The 14078-nt window shown below is 54.7% G+C and overlaps 1 protein-coding gene across 1 annotated transcript; it reads right to left on the bottom strand.

Annotated features, from left to right (window-relative positions):
- Window positions 1–3772: 3772 nt before the first annotated feature.
- Window positions 3773–9776, bottom strand: LOC137148646 (phospholipase A2 inhibitor gamma subunit B-like). The gene is made up of 6 exons (XM_067541566.1): window positions 9675–9776; window positions 8804–8931; window positions 8236–8352; window positions 6399–6551; window positions 5886–6026; window positions 3773–4095 (listed from the first exon to the last, which is right to left on the bottom strand). The coding sequence occupies exons 2-6, from the start codon at window positions 8850–8852 to the stop codon at window positions 3875–3877; spliced, it is 681 nt and encodes a 226-aa protein (XP_067397667.1). The 5' UTR covers window positions 8853–8931; window positions 9675–9776; the 3' UTR covers window positions 3773–3874.
- Between the last annotated feature and the right edge of the window lie 4302 nt (window positions 9777–14078).

Raw genomic sequence — 14078 nt, 5'->3', positions numbered from 1 at the left:
CCATGGTCCAAACACTCTGGGGGGAGGGGGCACAGCTCAGCTCAGACGAGAAACTGGTGAGTTGCATCTGGACAGCGGAGTGTCATGGAAAAGAATCGCACTGCTACATTTTAGAGTTGGATCGGGTGCAGCTTTAATTGTGACACACACAATCACATAACCATAGCTATGGGGAATACTATAGCCATAGGGAAAACCCAGGTGGCTATAGGGAAGTCAAGCAGCATGTCTGGATGCTGGGCAAATGTACTTCACCTGGCTACCAGATACAAAAGTCTTATATAGGGGTTGCTTAGGTTCATTTACATGTTGATCGTATAGTGGAATTGGATTAACATCTTATACTTAACAGGAAAGACAATCAAAGCACCCTGGGGCACACCGGATGCCCTCACAGGAACGCCCAATGAGTCACTCGATTATACAATGTAGTTTTCAGGGACCCTGGCTAACACCCGAAGATGGGTGGTTACACAATACCTGTTCAAATGCTAATTTGTAAGGAATGAGTTTCTATGGGGCCGGTAAGACAAAGGGGGGCAGGTACTGGCACTTATCAAAACAGGTGAAGTCTGTTCACAGACTTCAAAAGGCTTAAGGCTTATAACAGAGAACTTGCATCTGGGGTGTGGTTCAGAGACCTCTTGTGGGGTTTTAGCATCTTTATCCTAATTTCAGTTGAGGCATTCTGTTAATGGTTTAGCCTGGGGCTTCTATTTCAGTTTCAGGCTACAACTTCAGGCCAGGCCTTCTATGACCAGTTTCAGACCAGGCATTCTATTAATCAATTTTATGATTAATTCTTTGATTCCACAGGAGTGAATTGAGGGCCGTGTTCAAGGCGTGGTATTGTAGGCACTGCAGAACGGCATCCCCCACCGGCCCAGCCTTGCACGCCCATGAACACAGTGCCAGCCGGCAGGGTTGGGTCACTCTGCAAAACGGCTCCTGGCACAAATCAAATCAAAGGAAAAGAAAAGCGGGAACCCCGTGGGCTGCCGGTGGGTGTCAGGAGCCGCCAGGCTGCCTCAAGGCGAGCCCAGAACGGCTTGTCTGAAGCAACATTCACTCCATTCACCTGCACATGTGTCCCGCACCCCTAACAGAGCTCAGTGAAACCTCAACCCAAAAATCCCAGGGCAGGCGTGACCCTTCCGTGCCTAGGCATTTCCAGGTGACTACCCAAGATCAGGACAGGCTGTAAACGGAGAGCAGATTCTCCAGCACTGGTGAGCAACACTGAAGTCAGGCTTCCCAACCAGACACAAACAGAGCTTCTGATTTCCCACACCGGTTATCAAGAAGCCTGTACTCAAATACACACAGCCCCCCTTACTGCATTTCAGTCTCTGGCTCCCAATCAGCCACTAGGTCCAGTACAGAGACCAGTGATTTAAACTCTGTGATCTTTACCAAAAAGGTTCCACCTGACCCCAAGGGGTCAGCCACAGCACCAGAGCAATAGAAGTTTGGATCTTACCCGAAGTACCACGCTGCCAGCCAATCCTTTAGCAACTAAAACTAAAGGTTTATTGTAAAAAGAAAGAAACAAACCAGGAGAGAAATGTTAAAGGATCAAAGCAAATAAGAAACATACACATGATTGAAAGTCCAGATACATCAGGTTTCTGGGAGAATTGTGGAATTACAGGCTTGTATAGTTCCTCTGGTACACAGCCGGTACTTGGATGGGTGTCAGTCCTTTGTTTCACAGCTCCAGTTCAGTTGCAGATGAGCTGATCCAGAGGTAAGTTGGTAGCTGAAACTGAATCCTGACTGAAAGACAAAATGGATTCCCCAGGCCTCTGCCTTATATACCTTCTGGCCCTGGCCATGCTGCTTGTGGAATTTTACAGGAACTAAAATGGAATCCAGAGTCACATGAGCCAGCCCTGGTGACAAATCAGGTGTATCCCTGGCTTCTCTCTCTGGGCCTCTTGCACCTGGGAATGTCTTAATGGGCCATTAAGCAGGCTATTGTCCTGCCGCCAGCCTGTCTGAGGCGTTACCCAGACAGCCCAGTTTGAAATACAGATATATCGACCACATCCATAACTTCCATCACACATAACACGTGAACATAAGTGTTATCATCTAACTTGGCACATTATAGCCTTTCTAACAGCACTTGACATGGCATATCTCATGTGAATTATTACGATTCTGACATACTGATGTCAAACAATATAATACCTGCCCCCACCCCCACTGATCCAGCCAGCGTGACACCCCCAACGCGAGACTGGTGTAGAAGGGAGTAATCAGAGCTGCTGAATACACCTCAAGGGCCCCCCTTATCCAGACAGCATGACAGCAGGCTCACACCCCTTTGGTCTCAGCGATTCACTCCCCCTCCGGCCAGGAGCTCAGCCCCCGCTGTGCCCCACTCTGCCCCCGGCCCTGCTCATGGGAGGCGAAGAGTGGAGCCGCTGGGTCACAGCCCAAGAGGTCCGAGAGCGTCCTGTGGAGCCAGGGAGACCCCGACTCCAACACAGGCGCAGGGGGCCTTGCGGTTCCAGCCAGGCCAAAATGGTCTGCGACTGGGCTGTGACCGGCTGCTGGGATGGGAAAGGGGGAACCGCACCCACCAAAGCCCCATAGCTCCCAAACACGCAGCGCCAGTGGCCGGGAACCTGGCTCACGTGCAGAACTGGAGTTGGCGATCTTAGAGCAGCTGGGTCTGTCCAGGCCCTGTCCCCCTTCGACCTCTCCCTGGCCCCACCTTGGTTCATCAGTTTATAACCAACACCCAAACATCCGGGTGCAGCAGAGACGGCAGCAAAGGTCGGTGCCTGTTCTTGGGCTGCACCGGGGTGAGAGCAAAGGCAGCGTTGGGGCAGCGGGAACAGGCCTGCTACCCGGGCATCCTCCGGCAGTGCCATAGACTGCACCCCCCTGCCCAGACAGGTTGAACCCAGCAGCGTTGATTCCCCCTTTAGAAGAGTAGATGCAGCCACCCTTCCCCTGATTCACTTCACTTCACTTTCAAACCCTGTCATCTGCAGTGACACTGGGGAAATGGAAGCGAGAGCCAGCTTACACCCTGGGCTGGGCCTCGCCGTGGTCAAACGTAGCAGCAGGGCAGTGGGCACCGTGCTGCGGGGTATGACGGCTACCAGACCTCCAGTCCTTTCTGTATGGAACCCAGGAGTCCCTATCCCGCTCCAACCCAATACACCCCACCCAGGAGTCCTGGCTCCCAGCCCCCATTAGAGGCTGAACTGATGTTCTTCTGGGCTGTGTAACTCTGGCCTGTGTTGCCTGATTTCCCCACCAGGGTCTTTCTAAGCCTGATCTTAGCGTATGGAACAGCTTCCATATGAGGCGATGCACAATTAACCTTTGGAACTCATTGCCAGGGGATGTAGTGACGAGCAAAAGTATAGCGGGGTTCAAAAAAGAGCTAGATCAGTTCATGGAGGATGGGGCCATCAATGGCAGTTAACCAAGATGATCGGGGATGCAACCCCCTACTCCGGGTGTCCCTAAACCTCTGACCGCCAGAAGTTGGGAGGAAAAGCCTGAGGTGGGTCTCTCCAAACTTGTTGTGTTCTGTGCACCGTGTTCTGGTTGTGCCACTGTCGGAGACAGGACTCTGGGCAAGCTACACCGTTCACCTAACCCGGTGCGGCCGCGCTTCTGTTCTTAACTGGCTTCTTGATGGCACCACCCACAGGATATATTTTTTCCCTGTTGTAATAAATAAATAAATAAAATTCCAAAGAATTTGGTTTCCAGTTTGATTTATTCAGTGCAACACCATAACGGAGAGGTGAATCTATCTGGGAGCTGAGAACCCCTGGTGGGGGAGAGCAGCTGACACAGGCTGTGGGGTGTACTTGAGGGCAATGTCGCCATTGCGTGTGGTGGGGAATCAGAAGAGAAGCTTCAGTAGGAGGAGCCCAGCGAGGGCTGGGAGGAGGAGCCCGGCTGTTCCTGGAGCCATGCCCCCTGCGCCGGAGGCCGCTCTGCATTGGCCCATGGTTACATTTGTACCGATCCCCGTGAAGGCACTAGAACTCATGTTTAACTGGGCGCAGAAAGACTCAGAAGCGCAGCCCTTCATGACGGCCTGCGCTGGATTTCCACCTGCCTCTTTGGGAGGAAGCAGGAGATTGTCAGGGAGCAGCTCCACTCCTCGAGCTAGACGAGGACATAACGGTCACCCCCTCTTCAGAGCCCCTCCAAGGTGCCCCACATCTCCCCATCTACTCTGCTCCCCCCAGCCTGTCTGGGCCTGGATGCCCCCCCCTTCTCCTCCGCTGACACATATGCACAAGTCATTGCAGCCCCAATCCGGAGCCCACCAATGACACCCGAACTAGATCAGGCTGTGTTATCCCCACTGCTCAGCTAGCACAGCAGCAGCTCAGTGCTGGTGGGAGCGGTGGGATCGCTAAGAAGGGTGGCTTCCTAGTGAGTTAAGGCACCATGATGGGACTCCATCAATTTAGTGTCAATTCCCAACCCCACCACAGACTTGCTGTGTGGCTTTAGGCAAGTCACAGCACAACTCTGTGCCTCAGTTTCCCCATCTTTCAAATGCGGAGAAAAATCCTTTTTTGCCTGTTCAGATCACAGGCTCTGTGGCAGCAGGGACTGTATCTCTAGGAGTCTTTTAGCAGCTGGCAGAAGAGGGGACCCCGATCACAGCCAAGGTCTGTCCAGCACCCAGCACAAGTGCCTTGCACAACAGGGGGATGCAGGCAGCGGTAGACTGACGGGGGATTGGCGGGGCCATGGCCCACGGGCGCTGGCCTCGGGGGGCGGCAGCGAGGCCCTTCATGTGAGCTAACCCGGAGGGAGCGGGGCTGCCGGGCTGCCTGGGAGAGGTGGAGCAAAGCAGCAGGCTCTGCAAAGCACACACCTCCCTTCCCACCCACACCAGAGTGTCGGCCCCGGGCGAGAGGCGCGCACTCCTGTGCTGGTCTTGCGCCAGCAGCACAGGCAGGGTGGGTCGGGCTCTGGCAGGGCAGAGACCTGGAGGTGAGGCCGACTCTTGCTGCTGCTGCTGCTGAGAGCAGGCTTCGTGTGGGGAGTTGATGAGGGGTGCAAATGCAAGCACTGGCCCTCGGGCGCCAGAGCCCCATGGTATGCCACTGGATCCAGGACTCAGCCAGTCCCTACCACACAGGTCCCCAAACTGTGGGGTGCACTCCTCGGGGGACACGGTGGAATGTTCGGGGGTGGGGAGGGGGTGCCACTCTGCCCCACTCGGCCCCACTCGGCTCCAGCTCCAGCCCTGCCCTCAGCCTCGGTTCCTTTTCTGCTTCCGCCTCTGTCCGTTCATGGCCCCAGACCTGACCCCGGCCACAGCCTCTGGCTCCCAACCAGGCCACTCCGTTCCTGACCCCGCCCTTGGCCCCAGCCTCACCCTCTGGCCCTGACTGAGGCCCGGCTGCGGTGCCGCTTCTGACAACGCTCCAGGCCCCAGACCCGCCCCCAGCTGCAGCCCCGGCCTCAGCTCTTGGCTCTCGACCCTCAGGCAACAGTATCGGCCCCAGAGCCCCAGTGCTGCCTTACTCCCAGCTGCGGCCCCAGCCACAGCCCCCTTCCTGGCCCCGACCGTGGCCCTGGTCCCGACCAAAGGGGGCATGGACATACGTAAGGGGGGCAAGTAAAAAGTTTGGGGACCACTGCTCTACCCTCAAGAGTTACAGACTGAACCACACACAGGCAGTGGATGGCAGCAGGTCTAGAGGCCCAGGGAGAGGAAGACACTGGCCTAGAGTGACCCGGGAGGCCAGCGCTGGGAACAGACCCCAGGTGTCCTGATCTGCAGCCAATGCCTTTACCACACAGACCCCACCCAGCGTCTCGCTTCTGCTCTACGGAGGGGGCACATCAAAGGAAAAATAACCCCAGAAGAAATGAAGAGAAGTTACCGAGTTGCATGCTCACGATGGCGTTCATACATTGGGTCTCGACTCCCGTACAATCTACGGTCTCCTCCCGGCACTGATCAAAGGGCATAGTGTAGCAGCCAGGGCAGCGCAGGCCATTGGGTTTGGTGTCGGCCGGTGGCACTGGGAGGAAGCAGAGCAAACGCGGTCAGTTCTGGGGGACGAGCCCCGGCAGGTGTCGGTGCCGGGAGAGCAGCTGGGGGCTGCACAGCTCTGCCCTGGTGCACCCTGCAGGGGGAGCTGTAGCTCCGGGGACAGCGGGGAGGTTTGCAGCAGGGAGCCTGGATCCCACCACGGGTGGGAGCAGCAGGGTTCACACCTGGGGGCTCCTAGAGCCCCACCCACTAGACTCCTCCCAGCCAGGGGCTGAGTGTGGTTCCATGGGGCACCTCCTGCAGGGCGGGAGGACCAGTCCTAGGACGTTAATGTGGGGGAGGTGCCAGGCAGCCGGAGGTGCGGGGGTGGGGGAGGAGAGGCGGAGATGGGGAGATGTACCTGTAACCGTGGTTGTTTTGCAGGCCTCTCCCACGCAGCAGGCAGAGCTCATCTTTACGGTGATTCCCTTCCCAAAATTCACAGAGATGGGGCCGGTTTTACATTCGCTGGATGTCACACAGGCCTTGACAGTGGTCTGGATCTTCATTCCCGCTGCACAGGAGGAGAAGACAGAGACTTATTCCCCTTCCTCCCCCACCCCTTTGGCACCATGTTCAAAATGACGCGCTGTGCCATTATCCTCCCTCTACCCATGTGGAAACTGAGGCACGGGGGGGGGGTGAAGTGATTCATCCGAGGTCCCACAAGCGTAAACAAAGCGATTTTGTCACCTAAATCCATCATTTATATCCTCCAGCTCCTCACTCAGCTGCTGCCTATCCCTGGAGGCCCCGAATTTCCTGACCATAAAGGCCTTTAGTTGACCGAATTTTCACCAGTGGGTTCGGGCAGGGCCACCAAAATCCCCACGCCGTGCGTCCAGCCACCCCTTAGCCACGGCAGGATTCACAAACCTGGTGTCTCCTGCCGATATCACCTGCCTGGCTAGATCCCGGACAATCACCCAGTACACCAAGCAGATCGGGCTGGGCACAAAGCACAGCCTGGGCAGGAGCGGGTGGTGGGGTTACCTCTGTTTACCCAAGATCCCAGTGGGTTGCTTGCTCCCCGTGGACAGGGGAGAATCAGGTTCCAGGGAATGTTCAACTATTTCATACAACGTGGAGAGACTGAGAGAGACCCACCCGGGGGCCAGGCACAACCGTAGGAGGGGAGAATTTGGGGCTGAAGTCCCCACCCCGATTCGGGACGAGTGGGGATTTGAACTTGGCTCCCCCACGGCCCAGCTGTGTGCCCAGCTGCTGGGGTCTCAGGGCAGCCCCTCCTCCACCACCACCTATTCCAAGGCAGGGCTGACCCGGGTCAGACGCCCGGCGAGGGGTTCCCAACTGTGGATCCCAAGCAGAGCTGGGCACCTCCGTGCAGCCGTGACATAGGGCCAAACTCTGGGTGAAGGGCGGGGCTAAGGCCACACCCCTCTCGTCCCTGTTTCCTATTGGCTACCTAAGGCAGCTGTCTGCTCGGCATGCTGGCTTTTGTGCTCCCCATCTCAGGCGCCTCCCTCTCCCCATGCACTGTACAGGGAGCCCGGGCCCCTGACCCAGGGGCTGGGCAGTCGACTCAGCTGTCTGGCTCATCACCTGGACCGAGTCTCAAGCACGGCTGCAGTGGACGCCTGCAGCCACCAGAGGCTTCATGTGCAGTCGCTGCCACTGTTAGGGTCCCACAAACCCTTCCCCAAGCTCCCTGTCCCAGCACCCGCTCTGCCCCCCAGAGCAGCCAGGTGGGTGCCCTAGGACGGCTTCTCTGTCTACGGGAAGCTCAAGTTTTCTCTCCTCTCCCCCTCCCCGGTGATTGAAATAAAAAATAGTTCCCTGATCTGAGCGACCACTTTGCAACCAAAAAAAGTACCAGAAACTTTCTTACAACAAAGTGGGGAAGTTCATACATTTAGTTACAACCGTCTCACTTTTGGCGGTGTTCTTCCAAGCACGTCTTCTTCTTGGCATGCGAAGGGTGTCTTACTTTACTGACATTGCACTTCTAATAATGCCATGGCTAGACTCTCACCAAAATAGTATTTGAACTGCCAAAACTGCAGCCTCCGGGAATCTGCTGGGGCCGCCTAGGTCTTTTGTTTGAGAACCACTGCTTGCCCGGCTGAGCCTAACGCTCCCTTGGGCAGTGAGCCCATGGGGTCTGGCATAGAACCCAGGAGTCCTGGCTCCCCCATCCTGTTCTCTGAACCGTGCCAATTAGGATCCATCTCACCTACCCTGCATGACTTCTGTAAGAAGGATGCCACAAGTGTCTTTCCCAGAGGCACAGGTCTGCATGGGGCCCGTACAGCTGTTTCCTTGTGCAGTGCAAACCTCACATTGCAGACAGGACCCTGGAGGAAGAGAGAGAACATGATGTGTCTAGATTTGTCCCTTCCTTGCCCCCTTCCATTCCCCTGAATTTAACTGACTCCAGCTGGGAATCAGGTAGAAATGTCTTTTATATTGTCTTGAGGTCGTGCTACTGAAATCAGATCTGTTTCCTTTCAGACAAACCTGTGGGGAAACCCCCTTTCAGAAATCTCCTTGGTTTCTGGCCAGCTCTGAAATGCACCCAGTCAGGACACGTTTCTCCTGATTTAAAGAATAAATATTTCCTCCCATTTCCTGAACAGTTTCACTCATTGTCACAGGGACTTTGTGACTTCCAGCGCTTTCCTCCTCTGATGTTGTCATTTAGACGCTCCCAACTGGCCTCCATTATTCTGTTGGTGATGATCAGTTATGTTAATTATGTTGGAGAAGTCAGGAAATCAGCCCCTGTAGGAACAGAGCCTGACTCACCCACTGCCAGGAGAGCAGCGAGGATGCAGACGGCAAGAGAAGCCTTCATGGTGATGGGGAAGCAGTAAATCGGTGCTGGGGTCTCTGATGCAGTCAAATCTCTGGCCGGTGGATTTATCACAGACAGGCTGAAATGAGATCAGAAGAGGGATTGCACACGCATGATCCAGTCGACAGGGATGGGTGTAACCTTGGAGCCATTTACCAGACTGCTGGAGTAGCCGCTCTTTTGCTCAGAGTGCTCTGACACCTTCGTGGCTGGGATGTTCCTGTCACCCCTACAGAGCAGTCGGAGACAAACCTGAAATGCTCCTGCTGGAAGGCTGCAGCGTAAGGTGACTTTGTTTCTGGGGATCCAGAACAATCACCCACGAGAACCAAAATAAGAGGGAGACAAAGGAGGCTGCTCCCTACGGCAGCGAGAGACAGCGCAGCCCACCTTGTTCTGGGCTGGTTCTTTGCAAACTGCCCCTGGTCCCAACCTTCCCTGCAGATCCCCAAAGACTGACAGCAGGACCAGGACACAGCACGCCTCTGACCCACCCACTCTTAAAGTGAAAGCTTGCCATTGCAAACAGTCCTCAACACACAACATCCATTAACATCCATATGGTGGAGTAGTGGGGTTGGGAGCCAGAAGTCCTGGGAATTCTCCCCAGCTGTAAGAGGGGTTGGAGTCTAGTGGTTAGAGCAGGGGGTGCTGGGAGCCAGGACACCCAGGTTGTATCCCTGGCTTCAGAAGAAGAGTGGGGTCTAGTGGTTAGAGTGGGGGAGGGATAGCACCCTTGACTCCCAGGTTCTATCTCTGGCTCTAGAAGGGGGGTGATAGCTAGTGCTTAGAGTACCAACCGGTCAGAGGGGTCTCACTTACCAAATGCTCCTTAGAGTAAAGATTGCCCGGAGTGAAGTGCGTAGCTAAAGCTGTACCTGTCTCTTGCTCTTTCCTGTCACACCCAGGGCTGCCTTTATCTCTCCTTCTTTTTGTAGATGGGGCTCAGGTATCTGCTGTGATGCAATATAGAAACTTAAAAAGATTTTCACGCTTCACTAACTAGAGTCCATAAGCTTCTATTCCTCTCGCTGGCCCTGCCCCGCCTTTGAACACCTGTACACACTGTCTCGTTCTCCTCCCTGCCTGCCAGGAAGTGAAATTAGAGTAATGAGTGACACCAGATCCCCGTGGAATGCTGGGGGTGGCAGGGTGGGGCAGCGGGTCACAGAAGGGACAGGGCAGCAGGACTCCTGGGTTCTGCTCCTGTCCTTGGGAGAAGCGGGATCCCGCGGTTAAAGAAGCGGGGGTGGGAGCCCGGGCACCTGGGTTCTACAGAGTGGAAAGCGGGGCACAATAGAGCAGGGTTGGGTGGACCTTGGAAATCTGGGTTCCGAAAGGATGTGGGGTCTAGTGGGTTAATTCAGGAGGAAGAGGCCCTGCAGGTCAGGACTCCTGGGTTCCATAAAGAAGTGGTGGGGGAGGGTTGAGTAGTTAAAACTGGCTGTCAGGACTCCTGGGTTCCCTTCCCAGCTCCACCAATTCCTCTGTGCCCTTGGGAAAGTCACAGGACCTCTCTCCTTTCCATGGCATACATTATAACAATATTGCCCATCTCCACCAGATCTCTTATGAACCTTCGCAAAACTCTGGGTAGATTGATGTGCTGGGCATGAGGGATAAAGCTCGGATGGTGTTTTTGGTCCTTACCCTCCTTCGTTCCATTGATGCATGTTCAGCCCCATTTAAACGCAGCATGGTATTAAGGGACCAGGGCATGAAAAATAATCAGGGCCACAGGATGCAATCGAGATACAACCCAATGAACAAACAAGGAGACTGATTCTACCATGCTGGCAAAATCATTCCAGGGCTTCGCATGAGCTTAACAACAGCGGTAGTTGTTATTTGGGAGTAGCCTCCATCAGCCCCAACTCCCTCACACTGGGTCAGAAATGTAAGGTAAGAGTAGAGCTGGATTCCCGCACCTTACCCAGAGGAAATGGCAGATTTAATTTTTAAAAAGAAACTGAAAACCTCAAAAATCTGAAAATAAAAACTTTTGTGGGAAATTGCAGGGGGAAGGAGAATTTCAGCCACAAAATGAAAATAGTTCAGTTGAAAATAAAAAAGTAATGCTCGTTGAAAAGTGCATAAAACTATAATAATTTTGTAATAATAATAATAATAATATGATAATTTTGGGCTACCAACTGCTACAAAGTGAACAATTCTGAGCCTAAAAGTGAATGATTTTCAGCCTAAACCCACAAATGTTTTAAACCCAAGCTACTAAAACACAAACAGTGGTCAGCAAAACACAGCTGAAAAATGTGACTGAAAAATGAACACCTTTTGGCCATATACCGTTAAAACCAAACCTTTTTTAAGGTCAAAAAAAGAGTCAAAAAGTGGAAAATGTTTGAATTCACAAGTGCACCATGTTCAGCCAAAATGACCCAGAAACAGAACAGTTGTCAGATGAAAACCGAACTAGCCTGGCCAAAAAACAAGCAATTTTTGGCCCAAAACGGCCAAAATCTTTGGACTCAAACCTGGACAATTTTTAGTTTAAAATTTCAGAAAACATGACAATTTTCTGCCAAGAAATGCAAAGAATGTGGCCCAAAACAGATGAAAAATGAATAAAATTAGATCGGGGTGGGGGAGGGTTGACAAAAATGGAAAATTTTGGAGGAAAGCAGGCCCTTGCTGTGAGTGTTTGTGTTGAAAACTTGATTTTCAAGGAAAAATGGGAAATTTCCTCACAGCTACTCGTGGAAGTGCCAGGGGGCTGTTGGCCCCTCACTGAAATATGTGTGTGTGGAGGGGGTAGGGAGCGGTTGGTCGGCCCACTCCCAATATCAAAAGAATGGGGAAGGGCTGAAGAGAAGTCAGGATCCTATGACTGACAGTTCCCAGGGCCAATGGGAGAGGCCAGCATGCCAGGCCTGCTCGATTGACAGGGCAGCAGGCCAATGGGGGAGTCAGGAGCCCTGGGCCCGTCCTCCGTGTGAGCTGGGGCTGCCTGAGGCAAGGCAGAGCTGAGGGCAGAGCAGCCGCCCGAGCTGGGCTGGGGACAGGGCAGCAGCCAGAGCCAGAGGGACCGGAGCTGGGGGCTGGAGCTGCCTGGAGCCAGGAGCTGGAGTCGCAGAGACCAGCCGCACCGACGGGGGGCCGGGGCTGAGCACAGCAGAGGGCCCAGGGCAGGGAGACATGGCCAGACACGAGGCCTGCCAGGGGGGACGTGATGGGGAGAAGGGCCCTGCCTGAGGGCGTGTGGACCCGCCAGGGCAGGGTCTGACCCGTGGTGTCACCGCAGCACAGCTGGGGCCGGGGACGGGTGAGGAACAGGCCGTGAACTTCCCTTACGTCCCAGCACCGCTGGTTGTGGTGCCCCCGTGCCCACAGGGCAGCGTTACTTCTTCTTTTCACCTTTTCCTTTTTTCGCCTTGTTTTTCTTACAGCTGCTGTGTAAGAGGCTGTGTTTGGTTTGACGTTAACGCAGTGATCAGGGGGTAGGGAGGCGCCCGGTGAGCAGAGAGCCCCCCGGAGCGGGGACACCCGAGCCCCTGGCCCAAGTGACCATGACAAGGTTGGGGGTTGAGCCCCCAGGGATCCTGGGCCCAGCCTTGTCAGCGTTACGAGGACTCTGCCGCATGGGAGAGGGGAAGGGGAGTGCCCGAGGGCAGGCGGCCTACAGGTAATGGGAGCAGGAGTGAGGACTCAGATCCTGTCGCCATCCCATTCCACCGGGGTGGTGCAGGAGCCAAACAAGTTCCCCGCAGTAGCGGACCATTGCCCCGCTTACATAATTGGCATCATGAATCTGCGGGATTCACCCCATTGCTTCACTGGTTGGATTCTGGTAACATGGTCCAGGCCTGGTCGAGAACCCAACCACGGCTGGAAGTGAAGAACTACGGGCCCATTTTGCCGAACTTCAGCACAAATTCTCAGACCAGGCTGAGGCATTACCACACGCTGGAACCGGACAGAGAGAAGCCTCATCGCTGGCTAAGGCAGCAGAAGCTAAGAAACCCCCTACTATTTACATTGCACGAGAGCAGGAGGCCACAGAGTTCAGTGGTTTCCCGACTAGAGCAGGAGACATCACAGTCTCTGATGGCGGCTATGCACATGCTAACGTAACCCTTCTGCCAGGTGGAGTTGGCAGCAGTTCAATACCTACGGGTTCCTTTCCAATAATACAACAGAACCGTCTCAAGCCCCCACCCAGTCACTTGGGAAATGACACACCACCCCTGGGTGCTTCTATTGGGGAATACGTCCCCTCTCGTTAGCACAGGGTCTGGGTGTAGAAAGACCTTTTAATAAAAGGAAGGAGGAAACTCAGTCCTAGTTTGGGAAAACAGCGCAAGCAGGATTCATAAACATAGAAACCATGAGCAAAACCCCCACCCCAGAGTACAGGGGCAGTGCCCTTTGCCTCCCCCTTCTCGCTTCCCCACACCACCACTCATGGTTGTTGTCCCTGGTCCGTGATGACCTAGAGGGCAGAGGTGCATCTCAGTGAGTCACTGCCCACCATGCTGTTGGGGGGGAGAAGGCACCTTGCTTGCCCTGCCGGCCATCACCCTGCACCGTTCGCCACTCCACCAGCTAACCTGCTGGCTGCTCATACTCCATTGGCTGCCCTGCCCGCCCCTTTGCCAACTCTCCCGCCACTGTCTGCTCCTGCTATGGCCTCTGGGGGTCCGTCTCTCGAGCTTCCACTCACCCCAGCTCTCAGTAATTGCCCAGACGTGGTGGAGAATCCTCGGTGCTGAAGCAAGTCACCGTCGCTGTCCCACAGTCGAGAACGTCAGGTCTAGCGAGCACTTTGCAGAACGAAAGACGTCTAATGGGATCGTCACTAGCTCTATCTTCGAACCGTGGGAAGGGGAGGTTAAAACACGCGGGGACACTTAGGCAGCACCCACTGTTCCAGGCAGGAATACCTGTCCCCCCCCCTCAACCTTCCCAGGGCTCCGGCAACCGAGCCCTTGGCGTAGCCAGTTCTGTTCAAATGACAGCGACTCTAATCAGAACAGTCTAGGCACAGTTCTGCTGCCTTCACACAATAAGGGAGACAACGTTGTGTTACCTGCAATTACCACTGAAGGGATTTGTAACCCAGCACCAGCCAAAGGGATTCCTCTGGGCAAAGCAGGCCCGTCATGCTGAGCCGCTAGCAGGGCAGGTGTGCTCATGTAAATACAGTCTGGCCCTGCAGCCTTTTGCCCCCATTCCCTCCCCTCCCCGCAGCCAGCTCAGCTAAGGACA

This window comes from Emydura macquarii, unplaced genomic scaffold (genome assembly GCF_026122565.2).
Source record: "Emydura macquarii macquarii isolate MOO-44397 ecotype Brisbane River unplaced genomic scaffold, CSIRO-AGI_Emac_v2 contig_676, whole genome shotgun sequence".
In the NCBI taxonomy this organism is placed as follows: Eukaryota; Metazoa; Chordata; order Testudines; family Chelidae; genus Emydura; species Emydura macquarii.
Note: the sequence above shows the minus strand (reverse complement) of the source record. Positions and strands in the feature narration are given on the sequence as shown.

What these genes read in the sequence shown, in the direction of transcription:
- LOC137148646 (XM_067541566.1), bottom strand. Translation starts at nt 8,852, where the DNA reads ATGAAGGCTTCTCTTGCCGTCTGCATCCTCGCTGCTCTCCTGGCAGTG. An exon ending in TCTTACAGAAGTCATGCAGG is followed by an intron (nt 6,552 to 8,235) that starts GTAGGTGAGATG and finishes CCTCCTGTGCAG; the next exon opens with CGGGAATGAAGATCCAGACC. An exon ending in CAAAACAACCACGGTTACAG is followed by an intron (nt 6,027 to 6,398) that starts GTACATCTCCCC and finishes GCTTCCTCCCAG; the next exon opens with TGCCACCGGCCGACACCAAA.